Source organism: Phocoena sinus, chromosome 8, assembly GCF_008692025.1.
Source record: "Phocoena sinus isolate mPhoSin1 chromosome 8, mPhoSin1.pri, whole genome shotgun sequence".
NCBI lineage: Eukaryota > Metazoa > Chordata > Mammalia > Artiodactyla > Phocoenidae > Phocoena > Phocoena sinus.
In genome coordinates, this window is record NC_045770.1 from 97,106,379 (window position 1) to 97,128,314 (window position 21,936).

The 21,936-nt window shown below is 40.1% G+C and overlaps 1 protein-coding gene across 1 annotated transcript in view; it reads left to right on the plus strand.

Moving 5' to 3' along the window:
- Positions 1-21,936, plus strand: part of C8H11orf49 (chromosome 8 C11orf49 homolog) — a 189,595-nt gene that overhangs the window by 78,465 nt on the left and 89,194 nt on the right. Inside the window, 1 exon segment of the mRNA XM_032640346.1 lies at positions 3,663-3,793. Within this exon segment, the coding sequence (XP_032496237.1) occupies positions 3,663-3,793 (131 nt within the window).

Here is a 21,936-nt window from a genome sequence, read left to right on the forward strand (position 1 = left end):
TGCATGCTGCAGCAAAGATCCCACATGTGGCAACGAAGATCCCATGTGCTGCAGCTAAGACCCAGAACAGCCAAATAAATAAATATATTTTTAAAAAAGACAGAATAAGGGCTTCCCTGGTGGCACAGTAGTTAAGAATCCACCTGCCAAAGCAGGGGACACGGGTTCGAGCCCCGGTCTGGAAAGATCCCACATGCCGTGGAGCAACTAAGCCCATGCGCCACAGCTACTAAGCGTGCACTCTAGAGCCCCCGAGCCACAACTACTGAGCCTGCGAACCACAACTACTGAAGCCTGCGCACCTAGAGCCTGTATTCCGCAACAAGAAAAGCCACTGCGATGAGAAGCATCCACAACAAAGAGTAGCCCCTGCTCACCGCAACTAGAGAAAGTCCGCGTGCAGCAACAAAGACCCAATGCAGCCAAAAATAAATAAATTAATTAATTAAAAAATAAAAAGACAAAATAAGATGGCAGAAATTAATCAAATATATAAAAAGCTTACTAAAATACAGAGAATGTAAGATTGGGTAAAAAACCAAATCCAGCTGTGCAGCACTCACAAGAGAAGTATCTTTTTTTTTTTTTAAATTTATTTATTTATTTATTTTTGGCTGCGTTGGGTCTTCGTTGCTGCACATGGGCCTCCTCTAGTTGCGGCGAGAGGGGGCCACTCTTCGTTGCGGTGTGCGGGCTTCTCATTTCAGTGGCTTCTCTTGTGGAGCATGGGCTCTAGGCACACAGGCTTCAGTAGTTGTGGCATGCGGGTTCAGTAGTGGTTCATGGGCTCTAGAGCGCAGGGTCAGTAGTTGTGGCACACGGGCTTAGCTGCTCTGCGGCATGTGGGATCTTCCCAGACCGGGGCTCAAACCTGTGTCCCCTGCATTGACAGGCGGATTCTTAACCACTGCGCCACCAGGGAAGCCCAAGAAGTATCTTTTAAAAATTACCCAAAAAGATTGAAATTAAAAGCATAGAAAAAGATATGCCAGGCAAATACTAATAATAAAAAAAAAAAGCTGGTATTGCAGTATTACAATACTAATATCAGACCAAAGTCCTGGACTTTTAAAAAGATGGTAGAAATTTGACTTTCAGTATCACTAGTATGGCTAGTTACAAACATAAATCCTGATACTTTCTGCCTGGTGTTATTCATCTGTTTTTTTCTTTTCTTTCTAAATCAACTACCACAGACATTTATGGAGCAGTATCTACTATGTGTTAGGTAATGCAATGGAGACAAAGATGAGTACAGCCTAATTGATTACTGTATAGAATCTAATAGAGGAAATATATCCAGTAACTTTAAAACAAGGCAGCAAAATTGTGAGTACCATTAGAGAGTTATAAGTGAGATATGATGGGAATGGGCTGTGGTGGGAGGAATCAGGAAAAGATTTCATGCAAAACATGGTATTTGACATGGATAGAATTTTAAGAGATGGAGGTAGGAAAAAGAGATTTCAGGTTGAAGAGAAACAGTAAAGCTTTGAGCAAGCGCATTTTCTGCTTTTTCTTTACAGCCATCTTATCTAAAAGGATTTCCCTGGTTATACTAAGATTGTCTGTTAACTCTTTAGATAGTGATTCTGATCTCCATACTGATCAGCTACATGATCGACTGATCATCTGATTATCTCCATACTAATCAAACATCTCTAATTATTTTTATTTTTAATTAAATATGAATTTTATTGGTATGAATTATCTAAAGGCAGTAGTGTAAATACAATTATGTCTTTTTATATTCAGTATTGTAAGACTTTGCCCTATCAGTTTGTTGTATAAAATTCCTATTTTATAAATTCTTATGTATATTCTATTCATCTATACAATGAGGCTCAGCTAGATTCTTCAATGAATAAATTACTCCCTAGCTTAAAAGAAGATATTTTTTAAAAGCTACACTAAGGATATAATTTCACTAGTATTAGTTCCTTTACAGCCTAGACCATGACCTAGACACCAGCATTTTTCCCCTGGGGGTTGTGTAGCACACTTTGGGACTAATTTTTTACTGGGTAGCTTCATAAATTTAGGCTAGAATGTTATCATTTGCTAGACTTCATTTGCTAGAAATGTGGCCTGCTCCATTTACCTGTAACAGCTCATTTGCTTTATTTTTCATTTTCCTTTACTCAACACAACAGCACTGCAAACTGCGTAATTAGGTTAACACTTTCGTTGCTTTTTTAAAATCTTTCTTCTAATTCTTTGCCTCATACTTTCTCATAGTATCTTAGATTTGTATGCTAGTTTTCCATGGGGGAAGAAGGGTATGTAATTCACTTTTTCATACAGTGTTGTTAATATTGACAGAAGGAGGCTAATTTTATCCTAAGTGATAATATACTCTATGTTGAAGACAGGTTAAACACTTCCCTCTGAACTTGGTCAGGGAAAAGGAAAATGGATTAGATGGCTCCTGAAATTTTTTCCTTTTCAATTCAGAGATTCAGAATTTTTTCCCCCTTTAAATGCTAAACAAATGAAAAGTGACATTTGGGATTACCACTATCCCTCTGTTGCTTGCCATCTTCAGTTTAATGTCTGCTTCTCTACAAAGATTAACATATTTTCCACTCATGATTTACTTGTCAGGGACTTTAGGAGTTTTCTGGAACCAGAAGTCTGCCTTTGGTAGTGATGATTACTGGATAATTGCCTATGCTTTGGTGGATTTTCCATTTTTAGATTACATCAGGCTCTACAGACTTTATTTCTTTGGCAGAAGAACCCAAAGGCAATGGAGTATATTTTTTCCCCTTCCCCAGCCCAGCTTAAACAATGACTCACTTGGGCCCTAGGGCTTTACTTCATACTCTCATTCAGGGGCCGCATTCTACCCTTGTTTTTCTTATTTGCCTTTAGTGTCTGTCTGGAACCTTTTATATCCTTTGGCACATGGATTTTCCTCTAACCTTATTGTCAGAGAGGTGTACACCACCACCCCCAAACTGGAACAGACAATCCAGTTATGTTCCCATAAGCCATGTTGTTCTTAAGACAGCTGATATAGGTCAGAGAGAATACAAAAAGAATATCTTTAAGGAAACATAAATTTCAAGTGGGGTAGAGGGAGAAGTATTCTCCAAAAAGATATGAGTGCCAGTGTCATCCAGCTAAAGACAAAGATTTCCCACTATATGAGATGCTCTAATGACTGATTAAAACTTCCTCAGGGGCTTCCCTGGTGGCGCAGTGGTTGAGAGTCCGCCTGCCGATGCAGGGGACACGGGTTCGTGCCCCGGTGTGGGAGGATCCCACATGCCGCGGAGCGGCTGGGTCCGTGAGCCATGGCCACTGAGCCTGCGCGTCCGGAGCCTGTTGCTCCGCAACGGGAGAGGCCACAACAGTGAGAGGCCCGCGTACCGCAAAAAAAAAAAAAACTTCCTCAGCATGTGTGTGTGTTTGTGTGTGTGTGTAGGAGGTGGGAAGCACTCAGAGGAATTGGACTCCAAGAGCTTTCAAAGAGATATAGTTATGTGAAGAGAATTCCTCATAGAAGGACTTGGTCTAGTCTATAGTTCAGAGTTATTTTGGAGAAAAAAAGATTTTTCTCCTTTTGGGCAGTTCTATATATTCTTGACTTTTCATTCTAATTCCAGCCTTCTGTAACTCTCCATCTAATGATAATTCCTTGATTTTTCTCTTTGCAGTTTTAACAGTGTATGTCAGGGAACTCACATTCTTTTTCGGGAATTCAGCTTCATCCAAGCCACCCCTCACAATAGGGCATCATTCTTACGGGCCTTCTGGAGATGCTTCCGAACTGTAGGCAAAAATGGCGGTAAGTCTTCCCAAATTCTTTTCTTGCCTTCTTTATTCCCTCCAAACTTCTTTCTTTTGCTCAGTATAAATACTGTTTTAGTGCATACTCTTCAAGGCTCTAGGAACACCTTTTAAGGAGCTATCTGTCTTGTGTCAGAGATACTGCCATCAATATTATTATCACCATCACCATCACTGTCACTGAAGCACTTATTAAGATCCAAGTGTAACTCTGAGATCTATGTGCAGTAATTCATTTAATCTTCCCAACGTCTCTCTGTGGTAGATAATATAATTCCCATTTTATAACAAATGAAACTTAGGATCAATTTGCATATTGTTGGTTCAGCATCTTATGATTATAACCCAAGGAAAATATTAAAAAATACACTGATCAAAAATGTGTTTACTGAGACTTTATTTTGGTGATATGAAGGGTGAAAGACCCTTACTGAGAGCTTCTTTTAAAAAAATGGCACTCAATTCTTACATTCAGAATATTAAAATAGATTAAATTGCTCCAAAATGTTCAGATATAGAGTCTCTACATCAAAACCTTTGTTCACGTCTGTTTTCAAAGGCCTGTTCTTATTCCCATCTTCATATTATGTTTTTCCAAATAAGTATTGACTATCTTTGACAGTTTCTATAGTAAACCTAACTTAAAGTAGAGGAAGGCCTAAACTATTTCCTCATTCATTCAACAAATATATCTGGTAGACTTACCATGTACCTGGTGCTGGGGTTATAGTAAGAAAATAGGTATGCTCCCTGCTTTCATTGAATTTGCAGGATCCCCTACCCTGCTCTAACTGATGCTACTGCTACTTTATATATAGCTACTGAAACTTTTTTGCTAAAACTCCTTCTACCTAGTTTCTGATTAGATCATTTTACTATCCTAAGAAATAGGTATGGTAGATATTATTGTGCCCATTTTATTTAATTTTATTTATTTATTTATTTATTTTAAGAAGATGTCGGGGGTAGGAGTTTATTAATTAATTAATTTATTTTTGCTGTGCTGGGTCTTCGTTTCTGTGCGAGGGCTTTCTCTAGTTGTGGCAAGCGGGGGCCACTCTTCATCGCGGTGCGCAGGCCTATCACTGTCGCAGCCTCTCTTGTTGTGGAGCACAGGCTCCAGATGCGCAGGCTCAGTAGTTGTGGCTCACGGGCCTAGTTGCTCCACGGCATGTGGGATCCTCCCAGACCAGGGCTCGAACCCGTGTCCCCTGCATTAGCAGGCAGATTCTCAACCACTGCGCCACCAGGGAAGCCCCGTGCCCATTTTATAAATAACAAAATTGTGTAACTTGCAGAAGGATTGCACCGTAGCAAATTTGGAAATAGAACCCAGATTTACTAATATGCTCTTTCTACTATTGACATGTAACTCTAGAGATCATCCATCTCAATTACACTATTGTGCAAGTGTATTGAGAATAGCATCATCTTCTTTACAAAATATATGACTAGTAGTCGAAAATCAGTGTGAACTCAATTTTAAGTGAACTAGCTCAGAAAAACTATCTTGTTGGTCTCCACATAAACAAAACTGGGAGCTGTGAGTGTATAGATGAATTTTGTACTATTTCATCAGAACCTGTCTTTCCTAATCCTTTCTCTGTCCCTTAACCAGTCAGCAAATATATATTAAATACTCATTCTATCAAAGAATGGTGCATATAGCTAGAGCTGGTTTCTGTGAAATAGCACATGGAGATAACTATGGAAAATAATCTTCAGATATCCTTAATTCTTTTCATGACTTACAAGTGGGGCCTCTTCAGTAATATATTTATTATCACAAGGGATCCATATAGTGGTGGACTCTAAGCAGATGTGGTTTTCTTTATCTTTCTTATAGCAGCTGCCAATGATTCATCCAGCTGCTGAGAGGAAGCAGCTCCAAGCTCTCCCTATTTCTCCTGTGCCACCAGTAGGACCTAGATTTTATGCTGGATATTTATTGTCATGCTTCTTAATCAGACAGTCTCTGATTTCTTAAATACCAAATGCAACATTTGCGTCTAGGTGATCCTAAGATCTTTGGTTAAATAGTTTTAATATATTCTCAGTTTCCTCCAGGAAACTTCAGAACATCTTTCAGTCCCAGAATGTGTCAGTCTCCAGTTTTAATCCAGAATGAGCAAAAACACTCAGAGGCAAGATTCCAAAGGAAAGTATTTATTAAGTCCCATTTTTTCAATTAGAATGCCAAGTACCAGACACCTACTCAATGGAGCTGCTATTATATTGTTCTCCTGCAGATAACTTCCTTAGAACATCATGTACATATTGTAGCATTATCAAGAGGAAACTATCTCTTCTGGGAGGAGGCAAAAGATGAGCTGGGTTCCAGCGTAACATATCTAAAAGTGAAGCCACCTGTAGAAAACTAAGGACCTTGATCCCTTCTGGCATGAAATCTTTTATCCCAGTTTTTAGCAAGTACAGAGATACGATGTCATTCCTGCATGACTGAGTATTGAATGATGCTAATTTCCCTGTGTCTGAATTTCAAATAACCTCATGAAAACTGTCGTGAGTCTCTTGCTATCTAGACAACTTTAGACTCTTGGAAGCAAAAGGATCTACTCAAATGTAATAAGCCTTTAAAATTCAACTTCTCACTTTGGTATTTTTTTCAATACAGAAATATTAATCTAAATTTTCCAAGTTGGCAAAGATTGAAATTCCCTTGAAGTAAATCTCTACTTCTATTTAGGGATATTGGCTCAAAAGAGCTTTTGTCCACAGTTTATTTTCAGTTTATGAGAATTTAGTTTTGAGCTTTGTGCTTTTACCAGTGAATATATATATTTCATTTAATAAAATAATGATACTAAGGGAATTGTCCTCCTGCTATAAACAACTAGAAAATCAGACAAAGTATCTGAAACAACTGTTTCAGACATTGGACCAACAGTCAGTGTGGAACTATGGTCCCTGAGAGGCAGTTACCAAGTGACAGTACAGGGAGATCATCAAAGAGCTTGGTGGTCTTACTGAGTTGAAGAGGCAGAGGCTGGGGTTTAGGGAGGCCAAGGTGGCCAGTATTTGCAAGGCCAAGTACCAGAGAGAAGGGCATTGCTCACTTAGCTCCAGAGAGCTGCAAGGAGGTATTTGAGTCTTTGACTACAAACTCTGCACGTGTGTGGGTTGGAAAAAGAACCACTAGAAAACAGTAGGCCAGACAATTCCTGGAGTACTCACAAGGCTAGTTTCTTCTATTTTGAGAGAAACCTCAAAATACACTGGGCATTGGATAGAGTCCTCAGTAGCTTAAGCATTAAACTGATCTGCAAGTAACTGCATATACCAGAACAAAATTCAATACTCCTTAAAGGAATTCAACAAAATCCAGCACTCAACAACATAAAATTCACAAAGTCTGGCATCCAACTAAAAATTACAGGAAGCAGGAAGATATGACCCATAACCAGGAGAAAAATAAGTCAATAGAAACACAGACTCAGAAAAGACAGAGATGGGGGAATTAGCTAGCAAGGACCTTTAGACAGTTATTTTAAGTCATATAGATATGCTCAAGTATGTAAAGGAAAATATGAATATGATTAGGAGATAAGTGGAAGATATTAGAAAGATCTAAATGGAATTTCTAGACATAAAATACAGCATCAGAAATGAAAATAATGATAATAATAGCAGTTAATATTTATTAAGTGCTTCCTGTGTAGATTATCTCATTTTTCTAATCCTGTGTATCAGGTAGATACTTTTATTATCTCCTTTGCACAGAAAATAAAACTGAGATTTTGAAAGTTAAATAACTGGTCTAGGTCACACACCTGTAAGTGTGTGACCAATGAATGACAAAGAAGCCAGAGAGCTGACTTGAGACAGTATTATGTTTTTAGTGTGTAATGTGTTCTCCATCAGAGTGTATGAAATGCTGGAAATACAGATAAGTAAATGACAATGCTTGCCCTCAAAGAGCTCACATTCTGGGAGAAGAAACAGAGTAGCCTAGAAGTAGTTTCCTTAGAGTATAAGTGATTAGTAAAGCCTGTATGAGTCAGTAATAGCACAAGGAAAGAAATAGTTCTTCCTGCAGAAGTTGGGGAAGGCTCTAAAGAAGTAAAGACAATTAGGATGGATCTTGGAGTAGTAGAAAGCTGTTAAGCAAAGAAGGAGTACATTCTGAAAAGAAAAAACAAGATTTTTGAAAGTATGATGACATGAAACATCATGGTTCCTTTGGAAAATGGTAAGAAGAACAATGTGGCAACAGAAAATGATGCTGAATGCTTATTGTGCCAGCCACTGAGCAAAATGCTATACATCATTCATTTCATTCACACAACAAACATGAGTTGGTGTGATTATTATCCTGTTTTATACATAAAGAAACTGAGAGAGAAGTTAAGTGACTTGCACAGGCTATATAGTTTATAAGTAGCACAGCTCATATTCAAACTTGTCTTCACAAAGGCCACTTTTTTTTTTTTTTTTTTTTATGTACGCAGGCCTCTCACTGTTGTGGCCTCTCCCGTTGCGGAGCAACAGGCTCCGGACGTGCAGGCTCAGCGGCCACGGCTCACGGGCCCAGCCGCTCCACAGCATGTGGGATCTTCCTGGACCGGGGCATGAACCCGTGTCCCCTGCATCAGCAGGTGGACTCTCAACCAGTGCGCCACCAAGGAAGCCCTCCTTTGTAATTTTTTAAACAAACAAACAAAAATCCTTCAGTGTGATCTCTTCACTCCTGAGGTCTCCTCTAGCAGCTGGTTCTCTCCACTTGTTCCCACCAGTGCTTCACCTCTCATCACTTTCCCCGGAAACCTGATGTGGCCAGGTTAAATAAATAAACAAATAATTTCTTCAACCTCAAGTTCCTGTTTCCTAGCTCCCATTTTACTTATTTCTTCTCTATTCCTAATTTTCTCTTATTTTTTCATTTTTACTTCTTTCTTCAGAATCTTTTCTCCAGGGAGAACATTGACAATTGATGTCCCCTCAAATCTGTCCCCTCTCTACCTGCAATAACTTTAATCTTTCCCTCTAATTTTTTTTTTTTTTTTTGGCTGTGTTGCATCTTCGTTGCTGCACGCGGGCTTTCTCTAGTTGCCGTGAGCGGGGGCTACTCTTTTGTTGTGGTGCACGGGCTTCTCATTGTGGTGGCTTCTCTTGTTGTGAAGCACGGGCTCTAGGCACGTGGACTTCAGTAGTTGTGGCTCTCAGCCTCAGTAGTTGTGTCTTGCGGGCTCTAGAGCGCAGGCTCAGTAGTTGTGGCTCATGGGCTTAGTTGCTCCGTGGCATGTGGGATCTTCCCGGACCAGGGCTCAAACCAATGTCCCCTTCATTGGCAGGTGGATTCTTAACCACTGTGCCACGAGGGAAGTCCCCCCTCTATTTAATTTTTCCTTTTTTCTATTTTGGTTATTTGGAGGTGTCACACATGTCACACAAGCATTCCTGGAATGCTTTCGTCACAACCTCCTCTCCCACCCAACCCTCCTCACCCTCCATACATAATACCCTTAGGCTGCTGACCTCTCTTTACCCTTTTAGGTCTTAGTTTAAAGGTCAGCTCCTTAAAGGGGTCTTCCCTATGACCCTTCCTCATCTGAATTAAATCCTTTCATTACTCTTTTCAAAGCATCCTGTAATTTTCAGTCATCATTTATTACAGTTTCTGACTAAATATTTTTGGAATGGCTCTTTACTTAATGTCCATCTCCCTTATTAAATTGTAACCTTTATGAGGGCAAGAACCTTGTTTTGCCAATAACTATTCCTAGCACCCAACATCTGTAAATGATTTGTTATTTAATATGAAGGCTCACCATTTCCCAATCACTACAAGAGGATAGATTCTTTTTTTTTTTTTTGCGGTACGCGGGCCTCTCACTGCTGTGGCCTCTCCCGTTGCGGAGCACAGGCTCCGGACGCGCAGGCTCAGCGGCCATGGCTCACGGGCCCAGCCGCTCCGCGGCATGTGGGATCTTCCCAGACCGGGGCACGAACCCGTGTCCCCTGCATCGGCAGGCGGACTCTCAACCACTGCGCCACCAGGGAAACCCAAGAGGATAGAGTTTTGAATGGGTTATATTATCGTTTCTTCTATTGGGTGTAGGGTTGGTTTTGAAAATCTGTTTTACACTAACTTTTCAATATTGTGTAGGAGCCTTGTTTTAAAATAATAGTAGCTACCACTTATTGACCACCTAGTATATGCAAGGCACTAAACTTCATGTTCTAAGTGCCCCACTAAAAACTGACCCATTCAAAGCTGTACTATTTTAAATGACACCTAATTAAAACAATATTCAATACACACTGGTGATTCTAAACAAGGATTAGAAAGATTAGATCATGATCTTTATGCAAACTTAATTTTTTTTAATATTTATTTTATTTATTTATTTATTTGGCTTCGTTGGGTCTTAGTTGCAGCATGTGGGATCTTCGTTGCGGCATGCGGGTCCTTTGTTGAGGTGCGGGCTCAGTAGTTGTGGCATGCAGGCTTAGTTGCCCCATGGCATGTGAGATCTTAGTTCCCCGACCAGGGATCAAACCCACGTCCCCTGTGTTGGAAGGCGGACTCTTAACCACTGGACCACCAGGGAAGTCCCGCAAACTTTAAACATTGGTGAGGATCTGATTAGTAGTACTTCCTTTCCTTCTTTTGTATTCCAGTCCAGCCTTTATGCTATGAAAGAGATCACAAACTAGTGGTCAGCTGACTGCACGTGCCTTGGCCTGCAGATATGTTTTCTTGGTTTGCGGTGTTAGAAATACCTATTTTTAATTTGATGCCAACATTTAACATAAAAATCTCAATTCAATTTCACTTAAAAATGGAAAGTCCTCCCAATACCATGACGACATTCTAACAAGAAGACAGTTTGCCAGGGCGGAGGTGCAGCTGCTCTCTTTAGACAGGGTATGTAGACTCAGATTTACCGCCAGGACGGAGGTACAGCTGCTCTCTTTAGACAGGGCACGTAGACTCAGATTTACCACCATCCCCAGCTGCCTTGCTTCACCTGCTTACGTTTCCTGCTTGGCCTCTATAGGCATTTGAGTTTGCTATCATTGCTAGAACTTCTGGGTCCATTTATAACCACTTGAAAGGTAAGGTTACACTCATAATTCAGAACAAGGAGTCAGGTTCTTATTCCTCAACTAGATGCTCTTTCTCTCTTCTTGTTATCATGATGTCTCAAAAATTTTTTATAATTAGAAGTGACCTTAAAGTCCTCTCATCTTGAAACTAAATCTAGGTTTTTTTTTAATATTCCCTTTTTTACAGTAAAATATACATTACATAAAATTTGGTATTCTAACCACTTTTTAAATTGAGAAATCTTTTTTTGGTGGTAAAATATAAATAACATAAAATTTACCATTTTAAGTGTACATACAGTTCAGTGGTATTAACTATATGCACATTGTTTTAAAACCGTCACCAGTATCTATCTCCCTTTTTTCACCTTCCCACATTGAAGCATTTTACCCGTTAAAAAAATAACTCCCGAGACTTCCGGGAAGATGGCGGAAGAGTAAGACGCGGAGGTCACCTTCCTCCCCACAGATACACCAGAAATACATCTACGCGTGGAACAACTCCTACGGAGCACCTACTGAACGCTGGCAGAAGACCTCAGACCTCCCAAAAGGCAAGGAACCTCCCACGTACCTGGTTAGGGCGAAAGAAAAAAATAAACAGAGACAAAAGGGTAGGGACGGGTCCTGCACCAGCGGGAAGGAGCTGTGAAGGAGGAAAAGTGGCCACACACTAGGAAGCCCCTTCACGGGCGGAGACTGCAGGTGGCGGAGTGGGGGAGCTTCGGAGCCGCGGAGGAGAGCACAGCAACAGGGGTGCGGAGGGCAAAGCGGAGAGATTCCCGCACAGAGGATCAGGACCGACCGGCACTCACCAGCCGAGAGGCTTGTCTGCTCACCCGCCGGGGCGGGCGGGGCTGGGAGCTGAGGCTCGGGCTTCGGTCGGAACACCGGGAGAGGACTGAGGTTGGCCGCGTGAACACAGCCTGCAGGGCGTTAGTGGACCGCGGCTAGCCGGGAGGGAGTCCGGGGAAAAGTCTGCACCTGCCGAAAAGGCAAGAGACTTTTTCTTCCCCCTTTGTTTCCTGGTGCACGAGGAGAGGGGATTAAGAACGCTGCTTAAGGGAGCTCCAGAGACGGGCGGGAGCCGCGGCTAAAAGTGCGGACCCCAGAGACAGACATGAGACGCTAAGGTCGGTGCTGCCGCCACCAAGAAGCGTGTGTGCGAACACAGGTCACTATCCACACCCCCTTCCGGGGAGCCTGTGCAGCCCACCACTGCCAGGGTTCCGGGATCCAGGGACAACTCCCCCGGGAGAACGCACGGTGCGCCTCAGGCTAGCAACGTCACGCCAGCCTCTGCCGCTGCAGGCCTGCCCCCCCACACTCCGTGATCCTCCCTACCCCCCGGCCTGAGTGAGCCAGAGCCTCCGAATCAGCGGCTCCTTTAACCCCGTCCTGTCTGAGCGACCTACACGCACAGGCGGGGCCAAATCCAAAGCTGAGCCCCTGGGAGCTGTGAGAACAAAGAAGAGAAAGGGAAATCTCTCCCAGCAGCCTCAGAAGCAGCGGATTAAAGCTCCACAATCAACTTGATGTACCCTGCATCTGTGGAATACATGAATAGACAACGAATCATCCCAAATTAAGGAGCGGTGTGGATGAAAGGCTCTTGGTGCTGCAGCCAGGAGTTAGTGCTGTGCCTCTGAGGTGGGAGAGCGAACTTCAGGACACTGGTCCACAAGAGGCCTCCCAGCTGCACATAATATCAAACGGCAAAAATCTCCCAGAGATCTCCATCTCAACGCCAGCACCCAGCTTCACTCAACGACCAGCAAGCTACAGTGCTGGACATCCTATGCCAAACAACTAGCAAGACAGGAACACAACCCCACCCATTAACAGAGAGGCTGCCCAAAATCATAATAAGTCTACAGATACCCCAAAACACACCACCAGACGTGGACCTGCCCACCAGAAAGACAAGATCCAGCCTCATCCACCAGAACACAGGCACTAGTCCCCTCCACCAGGAAGCCTACACAACTCACTGAACCAACCTTAGCCACTGGGGACAGACACAAAAAACAACAGGAACTACGAACCTGCAGCCTGCAAAAAGGAGACCCCAAACACAGTAAGATAAGCAAAATGAAAAGACAGAAAAACACACAGCAGATGAAGGAGCAAGATAAAAACCCACCAGACCTAACAAATGAATAGGAAATAGGCAGTCTACCTGAAAAAGAATTCAGAATAATGATAGTAAAGATGATCCAAAATCTTGGAAATAGAATAGACAAAATGCAAGAAACAGTTAACAAGGACCTAGAAGAACTAAAGATGAAACAAACAATGATGAACAACACAATAAATGAAATGAAAAATACTCTAGATGGGATCAATAGCAGAATAACTGAGGCAGAAGAACAGATAAGTGACCTGGAAGATAACATAGTGGAAATAACTAATGCAGAGCAGAATAAAGAAAAAAGAATGAAAAGAACTGAGGACAGTCTCAGAGACCTCTGGGACAACATTAACGCACCAACATTCGAATTATAGGGGTTCCAGAAGAAGAAGAGAAAAGAAACGGACTGAGAAAATATTTGAAGAGATTATAGTGAAAACTTCCCTAATATGGGAAAGGAAATAGTTAATCAAGTCCAGGAAGCACAGAGAGTCCCATACAGGATAAATCCAAGGAGAAATATGCCAAGACACATATTAATCAAACTGTCAAAAATTAAATACAAAGAAAACATATTAAAAGCAGCAAGGGAAAAAACAACAAATAACACACAAGGGAATCCCCATAAGGTTAACAGCTGATCTTTCAGCAGAAACTCTGCAAGCCAGAAGGGAGTGGCAGGACATATTGAAAGTGTTGAAGGAGAAAAACCTGCAACCAAGATTACTCTACCCAGCAAGGATCTCATTCAGATTTGATGGAGAAATTAAAACCTTTACAGACAAGCAAAAGCTGAGAGAGTTCAGCACCACCAAACCAGCTCTACAACTGCTAAAGGAACTTCTCTAGGCAAGAAACACAAAAGAAGGAAAAGACCTACAATAACGAACCCAAAACAATTAAGAAAATGGGAATGGGAACACACATATCGATAATTACCTTAAATGTAAATGGATTAAATGCTCCCACCAAAAGACACAGATTGGCTGAATGGATACAAAAACAAGACGCATATATTTGCTGTCTACAAGAGACCCACTTCAGACCTAGAGACACATACAGACTGAAAGTAAGGGGATGGAAAAAGGTATTTCATGCAAATAGAAACCAAAAGAAAGCTGTAGTAGCAATTCTCATATCAGACAAAATAGACTTTAAAATAAAGACTATTAGAAGAGACAAAGAAGGACACTACACAATGATCAAGGGATTGATCCAAGAAGAAGATATAACAATTGTAAATATTTATGCACCCAACATAGGAGCACCTCAATACATAAGGCAAATACTGACAGCCATAAAAGGGGAAATTGACAGTAACACATTCATAGTAGGGGACTTTAACACCCCACTTTCACCAATGGACAGATCATCCAAACTGAAAATAAATAAGGAAACACAAGCTTTAAATGATACATTAAACAAGATGGACTTAATTGATATTTATAGGACAATCCATCCAAAAACAACAGAATACACATTTTTCTCAAGTGCTCATGGAACATTCTCCAGGATAGATCATATCTTGGGTCACAAATCAAGCCTTGGTAAATTTAAGAAAATTGAAATTGTATCAAGTATCTTTTCCGACCACAACGCTATGAGACTAGATATCAATTACAGGAAAAGATCTGTAAAAAAACACAAACACATGGAGGCTAAACAATACACTACTTAATAACGAAGTGATCACTGCAGAAATCAAAGAGGAAATCAAAAAATACCTAGAAACAAATGACAATGGAGACACAACGACTCAAAATCTATGGGATGCAGCAAAAGCAGTTCTAAGAGGGAAGTTTATAGCAATACAATCCTACCTTAAGAAACAGGAAACATCTCGAATAAACAACCTAACCTTGCACCTAAAGCAATTAGAGAGAGAAGAACAAAGAAACCCCAAAGTTAGCAGAAGGAAAGAAATCATAAAAATCAGATCAGAAATAAATGAAAAAGAAATGAAGGAAACGATAGCAAAGATCAATAAAACTAAAAGCTGGTTCTTTGAAAGGATAAACAAAATTGATAAACCATTAGCCAGACTCATCAAGAAAAAAAGGGAGAAGACTCAAATCAATAGAATTAGAAATGAAAAAGGAGAAGTAACAACTGACACTGCAGAAATAAAAAAGATCATGAGAGATTACTACAAGCAACTCTATGCCAATAGAATGGACAACCTGGAAGAAATGGACAAATTCTTAGAAAGGCACAAGCTGCCAAGACTGAATCAGGAAGAAATAGAAAATATGAACAGACCAATCACAAGCACTGAAATTGAAACTGTGATTAAAAATCTTCCAACAAACAATAGCCCAGGACCAGATGGCTTCACAGGCGAATTCTATGAAACATTTAGAGAAGAGCTATCACCTATACTTCTCAAACTCTTCCAAAATATAGCAGAGGGAGGAACACTCCCCAACTCATTCTACGAGGCCACCATCACCCTGACACCAAAACCAGACAAGGATGTCACAAAGAAAGAAAACTACAGGCCAATATCACTGATGAACAATAGATGCAAAAATCCTCAACAAAATACTAGCAAACAGAATCCAACAGCACATTAAACGGATCATACACCATGATCAAGTGGGGTTTATTCCAGGAATGCAAGGATTCTTCAATATATGCAAATCAATCAACGTGATACACCATATTAACAAATTGAAGGAGAAAAACCATATGATCATCTCAATAGATGCAGAAAAAGCTTTTGACAAAATTCAACACCCATTTATGATAAAAACCCTGCAGAAAGTAGGCATAGAGGGAACTTTCCTCAACATAATAAAGGCCATATATGACAAACCCACAGCCAACATCGTCCTCAATGGTGGAAAACTGAAAGCATTTCCAGTAAGATCAGGAACAAGACAAGGTTGCCCACTCTCACCACTCATTCAACATAGTTTTGGAAGTTTTAGCCACAGCAATCTGAGAAGAAAAGGAAATAACAGGAATCCAAATCGGAAAAGAAGAAGTAAAGCTGTCACTCTTTGCATATGACATGATACTATACATAGAGAATCCTAAAGATGCTACCAGAAAACTACTAGAGCTAATCAATGAATTTGGTAAAGTAGCAGGATACAAAATTAATGCACAGAAATCTCTGGCATTCCTATATACTAAGGATGAAAAATCTGAAAGGGAAATCAAGATAACACTTCCATTTACCATGGCAACAAAAAGAATAAAATATCTAGGAATAAACCTACCTAAGGAGACAAAAGACCTGTATACAGAAAATTATAACACACTGATGAAAGAAATTAAAGATGATACAAATAGATGGAGAGATATACCATGTTCTTGGATTGGAAAAATCAACATTGTGAAAATGACTCTACTACCCAAATCAATCTACAGATTCAATGCAATCCCTATCAAACTACCACTGGCATTTTTCACAGAACTAGAACAAAAAATTTCACAATTGGTATGGAAACACAAAAGACCCCGAATAGCCAAAGCAATCTTGAGAATGAAAAATGGAGCTGGAGGAATCAGGCTTCCTGACTTCAGACTATACTGCAAAGCTACAGTAATCAAGACAGTATGGTACTGGCACAAAAACAGAAATATAGATCAATGGAACAGGATAGAAAGCCCAGAGATAAACCCACGCACCTATGGTCACCTTATCTTTGATAAAGGAGGCAGGAATGTACAGAGGAGAAAGGACAGCCTCTTCAATAAGTGGTGCTGGGAAAACTGGACAGGTACATGTAAAAGTATGAGATTAGATCACTCCCTAACACCATACACAAAAATAAACTCAAAATGGATTAAAGACCTAAATGTAAGGCCAGAAACTATCAAACTCTTAGAGGAAAACATAGGCAGGACACTCTATGACATAAATCACAGCAAGGTCCTTTTTGACCCACCTCCTAGAGAAATGGAAATAAAAACAAAAGTAAACAAATGGGACCTAATGAAACATCAAAGCTTTTGCACAGCAAAGGAAACCATAAAGAAGACCAAAAGACAACCCTCAGAATGGGAGAAAATATTTGCAGATGAAGCAACTGACAAAGGATGAATCTCCAAAATTTATATGCAGCTTAATAACAAAAAAACAAACAACCCAATCCAAAAATGGGCAGAAGACCTAAATAGACATTTCTCCAAAGAAGATATACAGACTGCCAACAAACACATGAAAGAATGCTCAACATCACTAATCATTAGAGAAATGCAAATCAAAACTACAATGAGATATCATCTCACACCAGTCAGAATGGCCATCATCAAAAAATCTAGAAACAATAAATGCTGGAGAGGGTGTGGAGAAAAGGGAACCCTCTTACACTGTTGGTGGGAATGTAAATTGATACAGCCACTGTGGAGAACAGTATGGAGGTTCCTTAAAAAACTACAAATAGAACTACCATATGACCCAGCAATCCCACTATTGGGCATATACCCTGAGAAATCCATAATTCAAAAAGAATCATGTACGAAAATGTTCATTGCAGCTCTATTTACAGTAGCCCAGAGATGGAAACAACCTAAGTGTCCATCATCGGATGAATGGATAAAGAAGATGTGGCACATATATACAATGGAATATTACTCAGCCATAAAAAGAAACGAAATTGAGCTATTTGTAATGAGGTGGATAGACCTAGAGTCTGTCATACAGAGTGAAGTAAGTCAGAAAGAGAGAGACGAATACCGTATGCTAACACATATGGAATTTAAGGGAAAAAAAATGTCATGAAAAACCTAGGGGTGAAACAGGAATAAAGACACAGACTTACTAGAGAATGGACTTGAGGCTATGGGGAAGGGAAAGGGTAAACTGTGACAAAGTGAGAGAGAGGCATGGACATATATACACTACCAAACGTAAGGTAGATAGCTAGTGGGAAGCAGCCGCATAGCACAGGGAGATCAGCTCAGTGCTTTGTGACCGCCTGGAGGAGTGGGATAGGGAGGGTGGGGGGGGGGAGGCGCAAGCGGGAAGAGATATGGGAACATATGTATATATATAACTGATTCATTTTGTTGTGAAGCTGAAACTAACATACCATTGTAAAGCAATTATACTCCAATAAAGATGTTAAAATGAAAAAAATAATAACTCCCCATTCCCCCCTCTTCCAGCCACTGATAACCACTGTTTTACTTTCTGTCTCTATGCGTTTGACTCTTTTAGGTACCACATATAAGTGGAATCATACAATATTTGTCTTTTTGTGTCTGACTTATTCCACTAAGCATGATGTTTTCATAGTTCATCCATGTTGTAGTGTGTATCAGAATTTCATTCCTTTCTATAGTTGAATAATATGCCACTGTGTGTATATCGTATTTAGTTTATCCATTCACCTGTCAACGTACACGTGGGTTGTTTCCACCTTTTGGCTGTTGTGTGTAATTCAGCTGTAAGCGTGGGTGTACAACTATCTGTTTGAGTCCCTGTCTTTGATTCTTGGATATGTACTTAGGAGTGAAATTGCTGGATCATATGATCATTCTATGTATAACTTTTTAAGGAATTGCCATACTGTTTTCCACAGTGGCTACACCATTTTACATTCTCACCAGCAATGCACAATTTCTCGCAATCCTCACCGACATGTGATATTTCTTGTTGTTTTGATAATAGGCATTCAAATTGGTGTGACGTGGAATCTCATTGTGGTTTTGATTTGCATCTCCCTAATGACTCATGATGTTGAATATCTTTTCATGTGCTTATTGGCCATTTGTATATCTTCTTTGGAGAAATGTCTATTTAAGCCCTTTGCACTTTTTTGAATTGTGTTGTTTGTTGTTGTTGTTGAGTTGTAGGAGATCTTTACATAATCTGCATATGAATCCCTTATTAGACATGTGATTTGCAAATATGTTCTCTTATTCTGTAGGTTGTCTACTCACTTTCTTGATAGTATCCTTTGATACACCAAAGTTCTTAGTTTTGATGAAGTCCAATTTATCTATTTTTTCTTTTGTTCCCTGTGCTTTTGGTGTCATATCCATGAAATCATTGCCAAATCCAATGTCAAGAAGCCGTTGGATTGTTTTCTTCTAAGAGTTTTATAGTTTTAGCTCCTAAGTTTAGGTCTTTGATCCATTTCGAGTTAATTTTTAGATAAGGTGTGAGGTAAGGATCCAACTTCTTTCTTTTCTTTTCTTTTTTTTCCCACTGCATGGCACGTGCAGTGGAAGCATGGAGTCCTAGCCACTGGACCACCAGGGAAGTCCCCCAACTTCTTCCGTTTGCAGAAGGATATCTAGTTTTCGCAGCACCACTACTGAAAGGCTTTCTGAGCAGTCCTTTCCCCAATGAATGGTACCCTTGGCCTCTTCTTGGAAATCAATTGATCTTACTGTGAGGGTTTACTTCTGGGCCCTCTCTTCTGTTCAAGTGGTCTATATGCCTGTCCTTATGCCAGTTCCATACTGTTCTAATTACTGTGGCTTTGTATTGAGTTTCAAAGTTGGGAAGTTTGAACCCTCCAACTTTATTCTTTTCCAAGATTGTCCTGGCCATTTGGGCCCCCTTGCAATTCCATATGAATTTGAGGATCAGCTCTCTATTTCTGTGGCAAAAAACCTGTTGGAATTCTGGTAGGAATTGTGTTGTATCTGTAGATTGCTTTGGGTAGTATTGACATCTTAACAATGATAAGTCTTCCTGTCCATGAACATGGGAAGGCTTTCCATTTATTTAGGTCTTCTTTAATTTCATTCAGCAGTGTTTTATAGTTTTCAGTGTGCAAGCCTTTCATCTCCTTGGTTAGATTTATCCCTAAGTATTTTATTCTTTTCATGCTATTGTAAATGGAATTGTTTTTCTTAGTTTCCTTTTTACATTTTTCATTGCTAGTTTACAGAAATATAATTGGTTTTTGTATGTTGGTTTTGTATCCTGCATCTTTGCAAAATTCATGTATTAGCTGTAATAGTTTGTGTATTTGTGTATGTGTATAATCTTTATGGTTTTCTGCATAGAAGATCATGTCATCTTTAAATAGAGATAATTTTATCTTTTCCTTTACAATTTGGATACCTTTTATATCTTTTTCTTGCCTAATTGTTATGGTTAGAACTTCCTGTGCTATGTTGAGAAGTAGCAAAAGCAGGTATCCTTGTCTTGTTCCTGATTTGAGGGGAAAGTTTTCTAGTATTTGGTTTTAAGATAAAAGTATGTCAGGAAAATTGTGATTCACATGGACAAGTAGCTGCAAATACTAATAGATTTATTTTTAACATCTTGACATCTGGTCAAAAAAAGGTTTTTAGTTATACTGATCCACATATTCAAAAAAGTAGTGATAGGGAATTCCCTGGCAGTCCAGTGGTTAGAACTTGGTGATCTCACTGCCAGGGCCCCGGGTTTGATCCCTGGTCTGGGAACTAAGATCCTACAAGCCACAGAGTGAGGCCAAAAAAAAAAAAAAGTAGTGATAGTAAATTTTTGTGCCAAAGCTGAGTTACTTTCCTAATTGATGTGTGATCACTTTGGAGAAATCAATGAACAGTTTTCTCAGCTAGTTTAAAAACTGCATTGTTTGGAGAAAAATAAATGTATCTTATAATATCTCATATGAGTTGTTCAATAGTGTTATTTCTTTAAAGATCAGGTACCTCAGGGGCTGCTATGGATTGACTTGTGTCCCCCCCACATTCATATATTGAAGCCCTAACCCCCAACATGACTGCGTTTGGAGGTAGGGCCTATTAGGATGTAATTAAGATTCAATGAGGTCATTAGGGTAGGGCTCTTCTCCAGTAGGATTAGTGTGCTTATAAGAAGAGATACCAGGGACTTCCCTGGTGGTTAACAATCCTCCTGCCAACGCAGGGGACATGGGTTTGAACCCTGGTCCAGGAAGATCCCACATGCCACGGAGCAGGTAAGCCCGTGCGCCACAACTACTGAGCTCACATACCATAACTACTGAAGCCCACATGCCACAACTACTGAAGCCCGCATACCTAGAGCCTGTGCTCTGCAACAAGAGAAGCCACCGCAATGAGAAGCCCGTGCACTGCAACGAAGAGTAGCCCCCGCTCGCTGCAACTAGAGAAAGCCCACGCACAGCAACAAAGACACAGCGCAGCCAAAAATAAATTAATTAATTTAAAAAAAAAAGAAGAGACATCAGAGAGCCTTCCCCCTCTGTTCGCCATGTAAGGACACAGTGAGAAGGCAGCCTTTTACAACAAAGGAAAGACTCCTCACCAGACACTGAGCCTGCTGGCTTTTCCATCTTGGACTTCTAGTCTCCCAAACTGAGAAAAATAATTTCTGTTGTTTAAGCCACCCAGTCTATGGTATTTTGTTATGGCAGCCTGAGCAGTCTAATACAGAGGCCAGATTTTTGCTCATAATTTTCGCGCAGAAAAATTAATTTTATTTTGCATTTTGAATCCAAATCCTGTTTTGATTCATCACTAATATTTTATCTGAGGTGGTAAGTATGGCAGTGTTATAAGCCTAAATTGAACTATTCAGTTTATTTAAATATCAGTAAGATTTCCAAGTTGATAAACTTACATTTAATGAATGTACTTAAGGTAGAAATAATAGTAATTTCTTATTTTACTTGACTACTGTTTTGACAACTGCCTTATATCAGTCAGAAAACTTTAGTGTAAAAGAATAAATTCTGGCATCACTACTGATACGTCTGCAAATGACTCTGAAAGGTCTACTCATAAAATGAGTTTGGGAGTGTTCCTCCCTCTGCTATATTTTGGAAGAGTTTGAGAAGGATAGGTGATAGTTATTCTCTAAATGTTTGATAGAATTCGCCTGTGAAGCCATCTGGTCCTGGGCTTTGTTTGTTGGACGATTTTTAATCACAGTTTCAGTTTCAGTGCTTGTGATTGGTCTGTTGATATATTCTATCTTCCTGGTTCAGTCTCGGAAGGCTGTGCTTTTCTAAGAATTTGCCCATTTCTTCCAGGTTGTC